Source organism: Salvelinus sp. IW2-2015, linkage group LG1, assembly GCF_002910315.2.
Source record: "Salvelinus sp. IW2-2015 linkage group LG1, ASM291031v2, whole genome shotgun sequence".
Taxonomy (NCBI): Eukaryota; Metazoa; Chordata; class Actinopteri; order Salmoniformes; family Salmonidae; genus Salvelinus; species Salvelinus sp. IW2-2015.
In genome coordinates, this window is record NC_036838.1 from 30,537,588 (window position 1) to 30,557,015 (window position 19,428).

General features: G+C 42.9%; 1 protein-coding gene across 1 annotated transcript in view; it reads right to left on the reverse strand.

The window, feature by feature from the left end:
* LOC111973891 (triacylglycerol hydrolase DDHD2) overlaps positions 1–4,354 on the reverse strand; it is a 7,794-nt gene extending 3,440 nt beyond the window's left edge. Inside the window, exons 1-11 of the mRNA XM_070443839.1 lie at positions 4,095–4,354; positions 3,712–3,792; positions 3,429–3,586; positions 2,909–3,105; positions 2,418–2,507; positions 2,126–2,249; positions 1,766–1,855; positions 1,399–1,540; positions 1,015–1,223; positions 602–688; positions 386–489 (exon numbers count right to left, since the gene is read on the reverse strand). Coding sequence (XP_070299940.1) covers positions 386–489; positions 602–688; positions 1,015–1,223; positions 1,399–1,540; positions 1,766–1,855; positions 2,126–2,249; positions 2,418–2,507; positions 2,909–3,105; positions 3,429–3,567 — 1,182 coding nt within the window. The 5' untranslated portion in view covers positions 3,568–3,586; positions 3,712–3,792; positions 4,095–4,354. The remainder of the gene's footprint in view (positions 1–385; positions 490–601; positions 689–1,014; positions 1,224–1,398; positions 1,541–1,765; positions 1,856–2,125; positions 2,250–2,417; positions 2,508–2,908; positions 3,106–3,428; positions 3,587–3,711; positions 3,793–4,094) is intronic.
* Positions 4,355–19,428: the final 15,074 nt, after the last annotated feature.

Here is a 19,428-nt window from a genome sequence, read left to right on the forward strand (position 1 = left end):
GCAACCTCCATTAACTTTGAGAGCTTTGAGGAAACACTTAGGAATTTCGGATTGGGCAAGTTTTTCCAAATGCTTACAAAGGAGCAGATGGACTTAGAATCACTGTAAGCTGGTGTGTGTGTGTGTGTGTGTGTGTGTGTGTGTGTGTGTGTGTGTGTGTGTGTGTGTGGTGTGTGTGTGTGTGTGTGGTGTGTGTGTGTGTGTTGGTGTGTCCTTTGACCTTCTCTCTTACCAGTGATTCTAAGTCCATCTGCTCCTTTGTAAGCATTTGGAAAAACTTGCCCAATCCGAAATTCCTAAGTGTTTCCTCAAAGCTCTCAAAGTTAATGGAGGTTGCTTCACTTGGGCTGCTGACGCTACTCTGCACACACACACACACACTTACCAGTGATTCTAAGTCCATCTGCTCCTTTGTAAGCATTTGGAAAAACTTGCCCAATCCGAAATTCCTAAGTGTTTCCTCAAAGCTCTCAAAGTTAATGGAGGTTGCTTCACTTGGGCTGCTGACGCTACTCTGAAGCAGAAGAAATATAGGATYAACATTGAGCTAATCAGAATAAATATGCTGGTGGTTGTGGCCATGGCCAAAATGTAGCTGTACATTTGATCAGTTGCCTACTACTTACTATCTTTTCATCTGTGTTATGTATTTCTTGATTTGTCAGAAGGTCAAAGAGGATCAGAGAACCTAGAAAAGTCATATTAATAAAGAATATGAATTACTATAATGGTTATTAATACTACACTCCTAGACAAAAAGGKACTATCTGGAACCAAAAAGGGTTCTTCAGCTCTCCCCATAGGAGAACCTTTTGAAGAACCCKTTTTGGTTCCAGGTAGAACCCTTTACACAGAGGGTTCTACACATATCCCATAAGAGTTCTACCTGGYAACCAAAAAGGGTTCCCCTATGGGGACAGCTGAAGAACCCTTTTAGAAACTTTTTTTCTAAGAGTGCAGTTTTTCCTAATAAAGTCAGAAGAAAAAGTTAGGAGAGGTMTATGAGGTACTGACCCAGACTGTGTCCAGTCAGTGACACTGCACCAGTGAATTGTGGGTGGCGCTGAAGGAATACGTGGTGGAGGCGGTTGATCTCTGAGGCCACGGTGTCTATGATGGTCTGGCAGTAGGTGGGGCTGTTGTAGAAGAACAGGTCCAGCACCGTGCCGTTGCTGAACTGACGCAGACGACTGATGCTGGGCAGGGTGATCCTCTGGATATCCCTGTTGGTAGGAGGAAGGTAAGAMAGTTTGTATTTGTGTGCGTGTTTGTTTGTGTTTGTGTGCGTGCCATTCTTTTGTGTGAAAAACCACAAAACCCAGTAAACAGACGATTTAAACAACAACCAACACAAAAACAGCACTCAAAGCCAAATGATGGAACAGTCCAAGGCCTTACTCGTCCACCCCAGTGGCGTCCCCATGCAGCACCCGGTGCCAGTTGACTGGCAGGAACTCCACACGGCCCATGTGGGCGCCATCTTGGCTCTGCTTGAAGTGACTGCTCAGCAGGCTGAGTGAAGCATCGCGGAAATCATTCACTACAGTCGGTAGAGAGTGCTTTAGTATGTTTGTGATATGCTTTTGCATGTTGGTACAGTTAACTGGTAGGCCTTTTGTTTCAAGTAATATGGTCATCTTAACCTATCAAGTCTGCATTAATCAATGTATGGGAATGTCTGTGAGCAAAAAAGGAATTGTGAAAAAGGGAAAAAGCAGAGTGCAGGTAAAGTKTTAGAGGTAGGGGTCAAAGGTTATAGACACACCACATTGAACGACCCCACGCAGCTGGATGTCACAGGCCGGTCCAATGCCATGTACCATGAAGACAAGGTGGTCCACTTGGTAAGGCTCTCCTGAATGACCAACAACACAAATTGGGTCTACTGTGTAAGGAATTGTAATTTGGTATCATGTAAATACCAACGTGCACATGGTCCAATGCATTGGATGCTCCACAACTTGAGTTCTCTGTAAGCAATGCAATATCCATTGTTCAGGCCAATTCCCAATACTGTTTGCATGAAACACAAATAGAAGTACAGTACAGGTGTGACAACCTCACACASAGGTGTAGAAATCAAAGCCCACTGTGAAGATAGAGGCCTATACATTTGCGGGCTTACCTTCAGGTATCTCTATTGAAATATCCTCCAGCCCCCTTTTTACGGTCCTGGGTCGACTTTGCTCAGAGGCAGAGGGGAAGCTTATCCAGTACCTAGAGGGGATTGTCTGTTGCTGTGTCATAAGCTAACGGAGACAGAGCAAGGAATAGAAACTTTGTTGCATTTTATTTTACAGTCCAATATTTGCATCTCTACAGACAAACCATGCAGGTACTACTGACAGTAAGATAGTGTCACTAAGATATACTGTGCTTCTGTCCATGTCAGTTATGGATGGGAGAGGGGGTCATACCATACGACTGTGCAACACCACCGTTTCTCCAGTGGGGAATTCTAACTTCCTCGTCCAGTCATTCAGCGTCACTGATATCATGTAAGCCTCCTGTGAATAAAGTGATGCAAATGTAACGGACCCTGGTCTCCTGCACTCCAGGCATTAGCTCCGGGAGGTAACACAAGTCTTGGGTTATGTGGTTGACCAAGGTTCAAACCCGGTGAGTCATACTGTATATGTTACTGACAATATTACCAAGGTTTGATTGACAGATTAAAAAGGTCWTTACCAATCCGCAGTATACCCCTTTCAGACAGTAGAAATAAATAAATACTGGCCCCGCAAAACTATGGTACGAAGATAAACACCAAGTTATCAAGGTAGATATTGTATCACTTTTTTTTGCATTTTGTGTGCATCCAAATATGGCACCTATATAGTGCACTTCTATTGACCAGGGCCCTGTATACTATATTGGGAACACGTTGTCGTTTCAGACTGTGTCCTACCTCCAGGACGAGGCTGGTGTGCTCTGGGTAAGGGGTGTAGGAGATATCCTTGTCTCCTTTGTGGAACCAGGAGCAGCGCCTCACCTCCGAGGGGGGCTGCTCCCAGTACACCGCGTAGCGCCGCCTCTCCTTCAGCCTCACATCGAACCGCCTACCCTCTGTGGCTACCACCATCTCCTCCTCCTCGCGGGTCTCCCCTGTTAGGAGCAAACCCACAATTATGATGATATGGTTATAGCCATCTTTATCATTGCTATTATCATCAGGGATCACGTCATTACATCCCATGTCAAAACCATAACACTCCACATTACAGCAAAAGTTGTAATTACATAGTATGGTTACAAGTTATAGTTAATCACAATGAAAACATTASTTGCCTAGATAGTCCTTCATTTCAGTGTAACTATATTCTTGTTTCGGGGTAATACATAGCACATAATATGGTGCTATAGTACAAAGGGGCAACAATACAAGAACAATTTGTATTATTTGTAAAAGTATGATGAATGTCTCATGCCATGTTTGTGTGCCTCTTCCAGCCTTGATGAGTCCTCTCTGCTGAAAGGGAACCAGGAGTCTTTACAGTCCACCTGCTGCTCGCAGTGGAACCAATGGTGCTGCACTGGCTCATATACACCTTCTATCACACCGTTCATTGCAGCTAGATCAGAGAAGCTAGGAAAGAGTGGAAGTGAATAGAACAGAACAGAATTCTTAGATTTTCTCTATAGGGAACATTTAAATGTGTAGTCTGCTTTTACATTTAAAGAATACAGAAAGAGATAAAGAGAAAAGCTCACCTACTGTCTGGCTACTGTATGAGGTTGGAGGGGTAGTTTGAGAGGCTCAGGTTGATCACCCAGGCCGCTTTAACAGACCACCTGGGAGACACAAACAGCATTCTAATATTTACACATTCATCTGATGCTAAGTTTCAGGGAAGATATCATTGTTTTAGATGCTAGCTAAGAGCTGACAATTGGATATTTTGTATCCTTGAAATACAAGAAACACAGCAAGCACATGTTTCTGTCCTATCCGTGGATAGACGGTGCTGAGTAAAAACATACCATCTCATAACATACTGGGAATGTTTGCTAGGAGTGAATATTGTGAATTCCTCTCATACTATTTAAACTCACWTTCTTTAAAAGTAGAGCAGGCATCAGAAATAGCTACATACCTTCAATGTACAGCTAATGTTATAGTATGGGACTCCATCAAATATGGCGGTTCCTGCTGAGTGGACCTCTCTGTTGAAAGTTGCAAAGCGACGTCCTTGGAATATATCCACATCCAAAAGCATTTAGATACTGTTGAAGGCAACAACAAAAACAGCAAGGTTTGTTAAGGTTTCCAACAGGGGGGGACTTTCCTATGATTGACTTTACACTTTGCAAGCTTGTCTCAACACTCATATGTTCTGAATGACTTCACTGGTTTAGTGACTCGGAGTGGGATCAAAGGTCAATTCCAATCACGACGAAGAGGTGTGGGGAAATAGCAACACAATAGCAACAGCAATAGCAATAGCAACACAACAGTAGGCTATAATCACAGAAGAGAGAAAGTACCCAAATCTCTCTAACAATTGTGTTTTAACTCATTAATAATAATTTGCTAATTTGGTTCCAAGCTTAGAGTGGGGAATGGAAACACATGCAAAGTTCTACATGACTATTGCTTTAACACATAAAGATAAGCAATAATGTCAGTCTTTGACACTTTAACTTCAGTCAGTCCACATCTACACGGTAGTAAAATCTAAATCAGATGTACAACACGCATGTTGTGTGTATGGAGTAATGTGTAAAAGGTGCTTGCCAACTGAATGGTCCTGATAACTTAAGACAAGGGGTCAGTGGGTTCTGCTTTCCATTAATCATCTCTTACATAGGACAATGTTCCACCTGTGTATCAAACTGTGCATAGACATGGAATCACCAGATCAGAAACATTGATATTATTTAGCATGACAGCCTAGAAATGCAACCCTGTCTTTACCTCTTGCAATAGACAGCACAGCTTGAGTAAGGAGAGTGGGCTACTTGTGGTTGAGGGTTAGGGGTGAGACCATAAAGTCTTTGTGACTTGCAGTCTCTCCCCTYCTATAGACAACTTAAGGCAATAAACAATTTCACAAATTATTGACATTTTGAAGGACTAAGATAAGTTTGCTTTTACATGAAAAGCTCATATCTACTTATTGATAGCCCCATGGACATGTGTAAGGGAATGTTTATGTTTGTGCTTTTCTTTTAACATCCTGAAAAGCCGACACCGGAGTTGTCTGGTCTCTTCAACCAACGCTGCATCAATAACATTGTACGAATTGCTATTCGTAACATATTTTACGGATTGTAATTCCTAATTAATACATACGAAACGTAATATCATACTAATTAGTGTCCCAAATTTACTATGTGAAGTCTACCCTTGATCATGACTCTCAGTTCCATAACATTACACATAAGAGCAATTGGAAGAAGACGTAACGTATTCTGTACAGGGGAGTTTTGTTAAGAACCCCGATACTCAGTCTGAACATTAACACGCGTCTCTTGCTGTACGGTTTTGGAAGCATAAGGACCTTTCATATCAGCCAGAAATAAATGGATACACACCTTGATAGGGTTAGTGTTCCCACACAGCGATATCATCATGTTACAGCGCTTGTTTACAGAAGACGAGGAGACCACCTGTGCTAATTAGGTAGTTAATTAGCACAGGTGGTCGCCTCGTCTTCTGTAAACAAACGCTGTAACATGGGGTCTTTGACCATTTTTAGGGCCTTCCTCTGACACCGCCTGGTGTAGAGGTCCTGGATGGCAGGCAGCTTTGCCCCAGTGATGTATTGGTCCGTACACTCTACCCTCTGAAGTGCCTTGCGGTAGAGGCCGAGCAATTGCCGTACCAGGCAGTGATGCAACCGGTCAGGATGCTCTCGATGTTGCAGCTGTAGAACCTTTTGAGGATCTCAGGACCCATGCCAAATCTTTTTAGTTTCCTGAGGGGGAATAGGCTTTGTCGTGCCCTCTTCACGACTGTCTTGGTGTGTTTGGACCATTCTAGTTTGTTGTTGATGTGGACACCAAGGAATTTGAAGCTCTCAACCTGCTCCACTACAGCCCCGTCGATGAGAATGGGGACGTGCTCGGTGCTCCTTTTCCTGTAGTCCACAATCATCTCCTTAGTCTTGGTTACGTTGAGGGATAGGTTGTTATTCTGGCACCACCCGGCCAGGTCTCTGACCTCCTCCCTATAGGCTGTCTCGTTGTTGTCGGTGATCAGGCCTACCACTGTTGTGTCGTCTGCAAACTTAATGATGGTGTTGGACTCGTGCCTGGCCATGCAGTCGTGGGTGAACAGGGAGTACAGGAGGGGACTTACCACTCACCCCTGGGGAGCTCCAGTGTTGAGGATCAGTGTGGCAGATGTGTTGCTACCTACCCTCACCACCTGGGGGCGACCCGTCAGGAAGTCCAGGATCCAGTTGCAGAGGGAGGTGTTTAGTCCCAGGTTCCTTAGCTTAGTGATGAGCTTTGAGGGTACTATGGTGTTGAACGCTGAGCTGTAGTCAATGAATAGCATTCTCACATAGGTGTTCCTTTTGTCCAGGTGGGAAAGGGCAGTGTGGAGTGCAATAGAGATCATCTGTGGATCTGTTTGGGCGGTATGCAAATTGGAGTGGGTCTAGGGTTTCTGAGATAATGGTGTTGATATGAGCCATTACCAGCCTTTCAAAGCACTTCATGGCTATAGACGTGAGTGCTACGGGTCTATAGTCATTTAGGCAGGTTGCCTTTGTGTTCTTGGGCACAGGGACTATGGTGGTCTGCTTGAAGCATGTTGGTATTACAGACTCAATCTGGGACATGTTGAAAATGTCAGTTAAGACACCTGCCAGTTGGTCAGCACATGCCCGAAGCACACGTCCTGGTAATCCGTCTGGCCCCGCAGCCTTGTGTATGTTGACCTGTTTAAACGTCTTACTCACGTCGACTACGGAGAGCATGATCACACAGTCGTCCGGAACAGCTGATGCTCTCATGCATGCCTCAGTGTTGCTTGCCTCGAAGCGAGCATAGAAGTGATTTAGCTCGTCTGGTAGGCTCGTGTCACTGGGCAGCTCGCGGCTGTGCTTCCCTTTGTAGTCTGTAATAGTTTACAAGCCCTGCCACATCCGACGAGCGTCGGCAGGGTAGGTATGCCTATCTAACTAGCCTAGGCAGCTGATAGTGCATGGGCGCAAGATCCTCTAGGGCTTCTCGCCTTCTCGCTTTATGTACTAGCCGGTCCATGGTGTACACGAGTGTATTACCAAGAATGCACATCAAGCCTAGACAATAGTGCATAGGCGCTAGTTCTGCATAATCATCTACCTAGGCTACTATCTAACCAGTTTTCTTTGTTGTTTAAAAAAACCATTATATAGCTATTTCAGGAACTACACGACCTTATCAAGTCATGGTAGTGTTTGGATCTCAGGTGCTGATTGATGTGACTAGATCAAGGTGAGATGAGATAAAATATAGTGGCTATGTGCAGACTAGAGCCATATATGTATATATATGTATGTTACWACAGCCATATATGTATTTTACTATTTTCTACATTGTAGAATAATATTGAAGACATCAAATCTATGAAATACACATGGAATCATGTAGTAACCAAACAAGTGTTAAACACATCAAAATATATTTTAGATTCATCAAAGTAGCCACACTTTGCCTTGATGACAGCTTTGCACACTCTTGGCATTCTCTCAACCAGCTTCATAAGGTAGTCACCTGGAATGCTTTTCCAACAGTCTTGAAGGAGTTTTTCCTCCACTCTGCGGTCCAACTCATCCCAAACCAATTGGGTTAAGGTCGGGTGATTGTGGAGGCCAGGTCAACTGATGCAGCACTCCATCACTCTCCTTCTTGGTCAAATATCCCTTACACAGCCTGGAGGTGTGTTTTGGGTCATTGTCCTGTTGAAAAACAAATGATAGTCCCACTAAGCGCAAACCAGATGGGATGGCATATTGCTGCAGAATGCTTTGCTAGCCATGCTGGTTAAGTGTGCCTTGAATTCTAAATAAATCACTGACACTGTCGCCAGCAAAGCACCCTCACACTATACCACCACCTCCATGCTTCATGGTGGGAACCACACATGCGGAGATCATCTGTTCACCTATTATGCGTCTCAGAAAGACACTGCGGTTAATGGTGGTGAAATTACAAGATTATGTTAAAATACTGTTATTGCATCAAATGGTGGTTTCATGCAACAGAATGGGGTTCTTAGAACTCTATTGTGTCTGTGTGAACTTAGGAGGAGCTTTTGAGATAGGGGTATCTGTTGCTGACAATTGATTGATGCCATAGAATGAGTTGGTGTTTCTGTACTGTGAGGTACCATGGACGAGATAAGAGCCTCGTCTTAGGGTCCAAACTCTGTACAATAAGAACAGTCTTCATAGCAAATGCTATCTGGCTGGGGGATACTCCTTTCTCATATATCAAGTCTCACCTTGTGACCCATTCCACACATCTGTTTGTCATGTAGACTAAGGGTGGGTGTCTTTGCCATATAAAATATCTTTGTATTCTTTGTGTCGGGGCTCTCAACCCAACAGTCAAGAGTGTTGTGTCGACCAGGCATCGTTATTGCAGAGCACTCACATCATTAATTTGTGTGTGTGGCGTGAACTGCTTTCCTTATTAATCAGGTTTGCATAAAGTAATATCCTGATTGGTGATTGACCTTGTCTCTCCTTATTATTGATTAGAATTTCCACGATTTGTTGGAACAAAAAATCTCAAATTTGGACTCATCAGACCAAAGGACAGATTTCCACTGGTCTAATGTCCATTGCTCGTGTCTCTTGGCCCAAGCAAGTCTCTTCTTCTTATTGGTGTTCTTCAGTAGTGGTTTATTTGCAGCAATTTGACCATGAATGCCTGATTCACACAGTCTTGAAATCTGTGAAGCATTTATTTGGGCTGCACTTAATTGTCGATTTCTGAGGCTGGTAACTCTAATGAACTTATCCTCTGCAGCAGAGGTAACTCTGGGTCTTCCTTTCCTGTGGTGGTCCTCATGAGAACAAGTTTCATCATAGTGCTTGATGGTTTTTGCGACTGCACTTCAAATTTCAAAAAAGAAATCCGGATTGACTGACCTTCATGTCTTAAAGTAATGATGGACTGTCATTTCTCTTTGCTTATTCTTTCCATAATATCGACTTGGTCTTTTACCAAATCTTCTGTATACCCCCCCCCCCCCCYTACCTTGTCACAACAAGCAACACCGACCCGTAGCATGCGTTCCAGCAGGTATATTGCACTGGTCATCCCCAAAGCCAACACTTCCTTTGGCCGCCTTTCCTTCCAGTTCTCTGCTGCCAATGACTGGACCGAATTGCAGAAATCTCTGAAGCTGGAGTCTTACATCTCCCTCTCTAACTTTAAGCATCCGCTGTCAGAGTAGCTTACCGATCACTGTACCTGTACACAGCCAATCTGTAAATAGCACACCCAACTACCTCATCCCCACAATGGCTGTGGATATGTATTACTCTATATTTTGTTTTGTATTATGTTAGCTATAACAGGAAACGTTATACAATGTATGTTATGAAATGCTTTTATATTTTGCAGGGCTCTACAGTGCTACCTTTTTACTTGTATGCACCTGGAATTTTTATTTAGGAGCACCAGTGCACCTAGAAAAATGAAGGATTTAAACTTTTATTTCTATTTTTCATTGTGATCCTACATTTCTTTGAGTGCCTACATTTTTTATCATAGGTGCACACGTGCTCCTTTTTTAATATATATATTTTTTTAAGTCAACGTAGAGCCCTGTTTTGGTTGTCTACTTCTTATCGGTTATGCATGTTCAATTTATTTTTATGTTGTATTCCAATATATTCATTAGTATATTTGGATACATTTGCATTTACAATGCCAATCTGACAATATTGGACTAACAATTGACATGTTTTTGTTAGGGATCCTATTTATTGTCCAAAAGGCCCAACTGCGCCACTCTCCCATCCACGGCATGCATTCGCTACCTATCAAATGTCTCTAACTACACTGCCCTTACAATCACACGCTCCCAGGCCCATTTTACAAGGATGTACCGCAAACTACCGGCGGCGCCATGGCTGCGTTCCAGTTCGCAATCTTCATGAGTCCTGCGCTAGGCTCAAGAAAGTAAAGGCCTCTACAGCTGAAACTCCCCCGTCCCCAGCAGAGAATAGAGTCCCAGTCCCCACTGCCACATCCTCGCAGGCTGCCCCTACTCCAAACAACTCCCCAGACTGAGTGGTAGCGCCTAAATCAATTGGGCAGAGAGTAGTGGACGAACTAAAGCACTACTATCATGGATTTCGGTTGCTTGGGATTGACACGAACATCGCAGGGAGAATGGTGTGGAGGTTACTACACGGCCAACAACTCACGAGGAGAGAGCGCAGAAGGGGAAGGCAACTTAATCCACAGGTACCTTCTATGCACACCTCTGTATTGATACCCAAGGAAAGGTTAGAGAATTGAGTGGAGTGATTCTCTGGCTGTCAGCCTGTTGCCTGCTGATGTGCTATTAGCCCTATCACTGCAGCCATGCAACTGTTGCCAATTTGCAGTCGAAAGCTGCTGAGCAACTACCAGTATGTCACCTATGGGCGATTGCGCCGGTATGGCCCGAAATATATTTTTTTGTATCGCAGATTTGTTCTGGCAATTCTCACATAGAAACGTAATTGGGAGGAAGCGTGTTTAACATTCTTTTCACATTTGTATCGTGATGAAAGTGGCCCTTTTTAGACCTATACATGCCTCTTGTAAGACCCTATGATCCGTGAACCGTACATGGTAGAGACACCATCTGGGTGTCATGAAACTCCTTATAGTATGCTTTAAAATATGTAGTATGTCTATATTCTGATTTTTTTTTGAATAATTCACATTAATGTATTCATATCTCTTAATATGCTTTAAAATATGTAGTATGTCTATATTCTGAAAAAAAAAAGAATAATTCACATTAATTTATTCATATCTCATAAGTACCCTTTTTAATTTAGCAAAAAAAATAAAATTGTGAGCTCACTCTGGAAATGTGATGTACTTGTAGAGTATATTGTTTTAAAATGATCAGTCTAAAAAATGAACAAAATCTAAAAGGGTACTTTTGAGATACCAATATAGTTTAGGGCCGTGCTGGCATGGAATTGCCCCCRTGTGACCTCCATTGAACAACCTTGTAAATTGAGTGACTGTTAAGATTAATGACAAACACCTGGCTATTTGTCAGTACATGGCTTTGTTTTTACAGTGCAAATCAGAGCCATTTGTGTAACTGTATTTTTTTTTACTGATCTTATGAAACTGTATAACTAGGCCATGTGTCTCTGCCGGATCACACAAGGGTGTTAGGTGTCGTTGTTCTTTTTCAGAGTACGGTTCTGTAATATCTCTCTAGATGATTGCCACAGAACGCATGGCACCCATGAGTGTGTCAGAGCTGCAGGTGGCGTGTCGTAGCCGGGGAATGAGGTCATCGGGGCTGACGACCGAGCAACTCATGCAGCAACTGCAACAGGTACGTCGTCGTCCTCTAACTCTCCAACCTAAACTGCCCCTCACCCACACATAGCTGCCTGTTAGTATGTGTGGTTATTTTAGGCACACTGTGCCCTGAAACATGTGACTCCTTGGAGAGAATGTTTCACCTGAGGAGAAATGGCAAGTCATGTTGCTGACAAGGCAAAACTAGAGATTTTTTTTCTTCTGTAAATGCTCTCAACAACCTTCCTAGATAAGAATGCCTCAGAGTAGACCGTTGCTAAGTAACCTGCCACAATAAGACCAATGGCAAAGTGTTCTATTGGGCTGAGCTATAATTATGTAATGGCTACATTACCAGGCGCAACAGTATTTTGGCATCATCCACTGCCCAATGCCCTAATCTAACCAATAGACCGAGCAACAGAAGGCTAAATTCAACATTGAATTGATCCCCTCTTTTCTTGTTCTTCCCTGCAGCAAGTCACCGCCCCCTCTCCYGCAGAGATCGAAGCCCCTGTCAAAGACAAGCCCATGTCTGCGTCACTAGAAGTCCTGGTGGACTCTGCCCCCATTATCAATGACAGGAAGGTACACACTGGACGCACTTCTAAATTGCACGGTCAACGGGGTCCCTTCCATTCAGTCCATTTCTGTCTTTATTGATGGGGATTGATTGTTTCTGTTGATGTGGATGCTTCTTCTCTAAGAAAAACACCAAGAGAACTTCCTAGCCAATGTTTGTTGCGCGGCAGTAACGTTTTCTGATTCCCAAATTAGGAAATTAAATCCCAAATCAAAAARTGCAAGCATACAGACACACTGACACCCCCCCACGTTTCCTTATTCTTAGAATCCCTTCTTTTTCCAGGTGGGGAGAGTTTTGGATAAAGCCAGGATTGTGGAATTGAAGATGGCGTCACCAGAAGCTCAGTTAATACATGTACGTTTGAGTGGGAGATGTTTCATTCCATGGTTTTGTGTACAACGCTTTTGGAAAGAAAGTGATACAGGAGCAGAAAGTAGGCAAGTTCAAGGGACATTCAGTGGGCTTTGTAATGGCCCTTTGGTTAGAGTCCACCCTTATCTGTTGTATTTCACAAAGCGGCATCAATATGTTAGCTACTCTTTTTGGAAGTAATGATTTGTTATATACCATCACATTTCAAGTTTAGATTTTCTGCTGTTCTCACTGATAATTTTCATTAACAATATCTAGTCAACCTATTGGTTCTTGAATAGAACATACTTGTCTTAGCTTAGCTCTTTGCGATTTTGCTCATATTATCTATCCTCCATTTTCAGGCAAAAGGTGCTGAGTTGGCTGCTAAGATGGCTGCCAAGGCCTACTCTACTGGGTCCAACACTCACTAGCTGCATAGACTGCTGAAGGAAGCTGCAATCCCAACCCCCATTCCCCCTTTCACTTCTGGTTTAGGGAAGCCATCGTGGCACACCTTTTAGTCAAGTAAACCAAGGAAAGGATGAGAGGGCTGCACAGTTAGAGGCAGACATGGCTTACTACTTGTCATCCAAAAGGACAAGTCTAATCCCAAGAAACGACAATGGAGAAGAAGTGAGAGGGTCACTTTAAATGTATTGCTTCCTTCATCGTCTGAACTGTTAATTTGCTGCACTCCATCTGGCGGGATATTGCTCAAGTGTTTACAGTTGTAAGATCTGTGTCATATATCAGTATTGTTTTTACTCTGGAACAGAACATAATGTTCTGTGATTTGAACTACGGTAAACATTGCACTGTAACGGCAGCACATCTTTTGTATAATATCATGTTTAATAGAATCATCAGTCTCATCATTTATGCTAGCTAAATGGTATCCTGTACATTTGTTGAATGTATGATATGGAAATAGGTGCCTCTGCTTTGTGCAGTCCACTGGCCTATACTCTAAGCTTAGTCTAAGGGGCGTCAATCTTACTACAGTTTTATTAAGACAAAATTATGGGACGTTCCTGTTATTGGTTGGCGAACACATTGTTAATGGTAAGCTTGATGTTATTAGAATATCCCTCATACAGGGGAGTATAATGTTCACTCCTCTGGGACATTTTCGTTAGCCTGCTAGCTGCTACTACGTTGCCAGGTTACTATGTACGCCAGGTCTGCGTATTGGCTAAACCTGCAGTGTGAATCAAAATGGGTTTTATATGTTGGGTTTGCTTTATTTAAAGGGGTAACATGATATGCCGTGTACCATGTAGATAAATACCTTAAAAAATATAGTTTTTAAAATCATGATGCCATGATATAAAAAACATTTATTTAAAAAAAATTATATATAGAAAAATACGTGAAAAATATCAAAAGTCACTATAAAAACAACCCATTTATTTTATTAACCTTTCTGCAATTCAATTCCAAGCTTGTAAATTGCCTAAAACATGTGGGGCTCAAAAGTTTAGTTGATAAATTGGCAATGCTTTTAATTCGGGGAGAACCACTTGTCCAATTGCCCTTTAGGTGGAGATGTGTMTAATTTATTTGAAGTTAGTCAGAAGTCAAATGTAATTTTTTCTCACCTGTTAGTACAACTATGGAAAGCCACCAACTCAATGTCTGCTTCCCCAAGGGCTCAAAAACAGACCTTTTGTCAAACAGTTTTTATATATTCTTTATTTTTGGTGTTTAGTTTTTAAATGTAATTTTCAGCCTATGAGGCAAAAGGTGCTTGTTCCATTTAACTCAATACCTCAGGAACTCAAGTATAGACTTCCAGAAAGTTTTAACTTGTGATTTTCTACCTCAAGTGAATTACAGTCAGAAATGGAACAATCTTCAGTTTTCTGATTGATAAGAAGCCTACATGCCTCCAGTAAAATGGAAGACGTTTAATTGCAATATTAAACGTGCCATTTCAGTCAACAAACCTATGTCCTACTTTACTGTCTTAAAGGAAGCATCTTGATGCTGTTACTCAACTGATCCAATTAGCAATCTCAGACATCAACATAATGACATCTTCTCAAAAATAGATTTGCACTGAATTGGCTTAGTAAATTGTGGATCTTTGTCTGGAGAACACATTTCTTAGATGGTGGTCTTAGAAAAATAATCCCTATTTTTGGTCATTGACATATAGTGTAGTAATACATATCCACAGCCATATATTTATGTGTGAATATATCTACAGTTCAAGTCGGAAGTTTACATACACCTTAGCCAAATACATTTAAACTCAGTTTTTCACAATTCCTGACATTTAATCCAAGTAAAAATTCCCTGTCTAGGTCAGTTAAGATCACCACTTTATTTTAAGAATGTGAAATGTCAGAATAATAGTAGAGAGAATGATTTATTTCAGCTTTTATTTCTTTCATCACATTCCCAGTGGGTCAGGAGTTTACATACACTCAATTAGTATTTGGTAGCATTGCCTTTAAATGTTTAACTTGGGTCAAATGTTTCAGGTAGCCTTCCACAAGCTTCCACACATAAGTTGGGTGAATTTTGGGCCATTCCTCCTGACAGAGCTGGTGTAACTGAGTCAAGTTTGTAGGCCTCCTTGCTCGCACACGCTTTTTCAGTTCTGCCCACAAATTTTCTATAGGTTTGAGGTCAGGGCTTTGTGATGGCCACTCCAATACCTTGACTTTGTTGTCCTTAAGCCATTTTGCCACAACGTTAGAAGTATGCTTGGGTCATTGTCCATTTGGAAGACCCATTTGCGACCAAGCTTTAACTTCCTGACTGATGTCTTGAGATGTTGCTTCAATATATCCACATCATATTCCTGCCTCATGATGCCATATATTTTGTGAAGTGCACCAGTCCTGCTTGCAGCAAAGCACCCCCACAACATGATGCTGCCACCCCCGTGCTTCATGGTTGGGATGGTGTTCTTCGGCTAGTCATTATGGCCAAACCGTTCTATTTTTGTTTCATCAGACCATCGGACATTTCTCCAAAAAGTACGATCTTTTTCCCCATGTGCAGTTGCAAACCATAGTCTGGCTTTTTTATAGCAGTTTTGGAGCAGTGGCTGCTTCCTTGCTGAGCGGCCTTTCAGGTTATGTCTATATAGGACTCGTTTTACTGTGGATATAGATACTTTTGTACCTGTTTCCTCCAGCATCTTCACAAGGTCCTTTGTTGTTGTTCTGGGATTGATTTGCACTTTTCGCACTAAAGTATGTTCATCTCTAGGAGACAGACACGTCTCCTTCCTGAGCAGTATGACGGCTGCGTGGTCCCATGTTGTTTATACTTGCGTACTATTGTTTGTACAGATAAACGTGGTACTTCAGGGCATTTGGAAATTGCTCCCAAGGATGAACCAGACTTGTGGAGGTCTACAATTTTGTTTCTGAGGTCTTGGCTTATTTCTTTTGATTTCCCCATGATGTCAAGCAAAGAGGCACTGAGTTTGAAGGTAGGCCTTGAAATATATCCACAGGTACACCTCCAATTGACTCAAATKATGTAAATTAGCCTATCTGAACCTTCTAAAGCCATGACATCATTTTCTGGAATTTTCCAAGCTGTTTAAAGGCACAGTTAACTTAGTGTATGTAAACTTCTGACCCACTGGAATTGTGATAGAGTGTATTATAATTGAAATAATCTGTCTGTAAACAATTGTTGGAAAATGTACTTGTGTCATGCACTTGACTTGCCAAAACTATAGTTTGTTAACAAGAAATTTGTGGAGTGGTTGAAAAACGAGTTTTAATGACTCCATCCTAAGTGTATGCAAACTTCCGACTTCAACTGTATGTCCAGCAGGAGGTTAACCTAGACATCTTCTACATACAGTCAACTGAGAGTTTAATAGGCCTTGATATACAGTGCCTTCAAAAAGTATTCACACCCCTTTACTTTTCCACATTTTCCAAAAAGTATTTAGTTTTTTTATGGAATATTTCTTACGTTGTTAGCATGGAAAATGTTTTGTGTTATTACATACAGCCGGGAAGAACTATTGGATATCAGAGYGACAGTAAATCACCAGCACTACCAGCATTACGACCAGGAATATGACTTTCCCGAAGCGGACCCTTTGTTCACACCCTCCATGGCAATTGAACTGATTCCAGAGGCCGACCCAAAACAATGCCAGCGGAGGAGAGGTACTCAGAGTGGTCTTCTAGTCTGACTGAGGAGGCGTGCACACCACCCACCGCTTCCGAGTACATTACTCACTAATGTTCAGTCTCTGGATAATAGAGTTGACGAGCTCAGGGTGAAGGTTTCTTTCTAAAGAGACATCAGGGATTGTAACATACTCTGTTTCACGGAAACATGGCTCTCYCGGGATATACGGTCCAACCAGTTGGGTTCTCAGTTCAAGAAGAAGGGCGGGGGTGTATGTTTCATGATTAACGACTCATGGTGTAATTGTGATAACATACAGGAACTCAAGTCCTTTTGTTCACTCGACCTAGAATACCTCACAATCAAATGCTGACCGGATTATCTCCCAACATAATTTTCTTTGTTTATAGTTACGGCCGTGTATATCCCCCCTCAAGCCGATACCACGACGGCCCTCAAAGAACTTCGCTGGACTTTATGAAAACTGGAAACCATATATCCTGAGGCGACATTTATTGTAGCTGGGGATTTTAACAAAGCAAATTTGATAAAAAGACTGCCAAAGTTTTATCAACATATCGACTGTAGTACTCGCGCTGCTAAAACATTCGACCAGTGTTACTCCAACTTCCGGGATGCCTGCAAGGCCCTCTCCCGCCCTCCTTTCGRCAAATCTGACCCCGACTCCATTTTGCTCCTCCCTTCCCATAGGCAGAAACTCAAACAGGAAGTACCCGTGCTAAGGACTATTCAACGCTGGTCTGACCAATCAGAATCCATGCTTCAAGATTGTTTTTATCACGCGGACTGGGATATGTTCCAGGTAGCTTCCCAGAGTAATATTGGCGAATATACTGATACGGTGACTGAGTTTATCAGGAAGTGTATAGGAGATGTTGTACTCCCTCCGCAAGGCAATCAAACAGGCAAAATGTCAGTATAGAGACAAAGTGGAGTCGCAATTCAATGGCTCAGACATGAGACGTATGTGGCAGGGTCTACAGACAATCACGGACTACAAAAGGAAAACCAGACACGTCGCGGACACCGACGAATTGCTTCCGGACAAGCTAAACACCTTCGCCCGCTTTGAGGATACCACAGTGCCACTGACACTGCCCGCTACCAAGGACTGTGGGCTCTCATTCTCTGTGGAGAACGTGAGTAAAACATTTAAGCGTGTTAACCCTCGCAAGGCTTTCGGCCCAGACGGCATCCCTGGCCGCGTCCTCAGAGCATGCGCAGACCAGCTGGCTTGTGTGTTTGCGGATAAATTCAATCTCTYGCTATCTCAGTCTTCAGTCCCCAAATGCTTCAAGATGGCCACCATTGTTCCTCTACCCAAGAAAGCAAAGGTAACTGAACTAAATGACTATCACCCCGTAGCACTCACTTCTGTCATCAAGAAGTGCTTTGAGAGACTAGTCAAGGATCATATMACCTCTACCTTACCTGTCAACCTAGACCCACTTGAATTTGCATACCGCCCCAATAGATCCACAGACGATGCAATCACCATCACACTACCCTATCCCATTTGGACAATAGGAATACCTATGTAAGAATGCTGTTCATTGACTATAGCTCAGCATTCAACACCATAATACTGTCCAAGCTCATCATTAAGCTCGAGGCCCTGGGTCTCGCCCTGTGCAACTTGGTCCTGGACTTCCTGACGGGCCACCCCCAGGTGATGAGGGTAGGAAACAACACCTCCACTTCGCTGATCCTCAACACTGTGGCCCAACAAGGGTGCGTGCTCAGCCCTTCCTGTACTCTCTGTTCCCCCATGACTGCGTAGCCAAGCATGACTCCAACTCAATCATCAAGTTTGCAGACGACACAACAGTAGTAGGCTTGATTACCAACAATGACGTGACAGCCTACAGGGAGGAGTGGAGGGCTATGGGAGTGTGGTGMCAGGAAAATAACCTCTCACATTGTAAACTACATGATGATGGGTTATGGAGGCACCAGAGCGGTCGCCTAGTGGCTGCCCCCAGTTTGTTGGTTTACCTCGGATGCATGTATCACGGTGTGTCGCATGTGTCCAAAGGGGGGAATGGAAAGTTCTTGTAGAAAAGAATGGTACACACCCAAATTTACTACAATCGCTGCACAAATATGTGCCCAATGTCTAATTTGTCAAGAACACAGGAAACCAAGTATCAACCTCTGTCTAGCCTACCTGTCCCCTGGGGCCCTTTAGTAAAATGTTTAGAAGCCTCTTGGACCTAAACTTGGAGTTCCGGTACCGCTTGCCGTGCGGTAACAGAGAAAACAGTCTATGACAAGGGTGGCTGGAGTCTTTGACAATTTTTAGGGCCTTCCTCTGACACCGCCTGGTATAGAGGTCCTGGATGGCAGGAAGCTTGGACCCGGTGATGTACTGGGCTGTGCGCACTATCCTCTGTAAAGCCTTGCAGTCGGAGGCCGAGCAGTTGCCATACCCGGCTGTGATGCAACCCATCAGGGTGCTCTCGAGGACCCATGCCAAATCTTTTCAGTCTCCTGGGGGTGAATAGGTTTTGTCGTACCCTCTTCACGACTGTCTTGGTGTGCTTGGACCATGTTAGTTTGTTGGGAATGTGGATGCCAAGGAACTTGAAGCTCTCAACCTGCTCCACTACAGCCCATTCGATGAGAATGGGRGCATGCCCGGTCCTCCTTTTCCTGTAGTCCACAATCATCTCATTTGTCTTGATCACGTTGAGGGAGATTGATTTTATTTGGATCTCTTTTAGTCCCCATTTTGACTAATCTTCCAAGAGTCCTTAAACATTCAAATACAATTTATAATACACATTTTCACATATAACACACTATTACAAACATAAATAATATACTAACATAATGACCCAATAAATACTCAATCTAAAATATATTGATTCTTCATC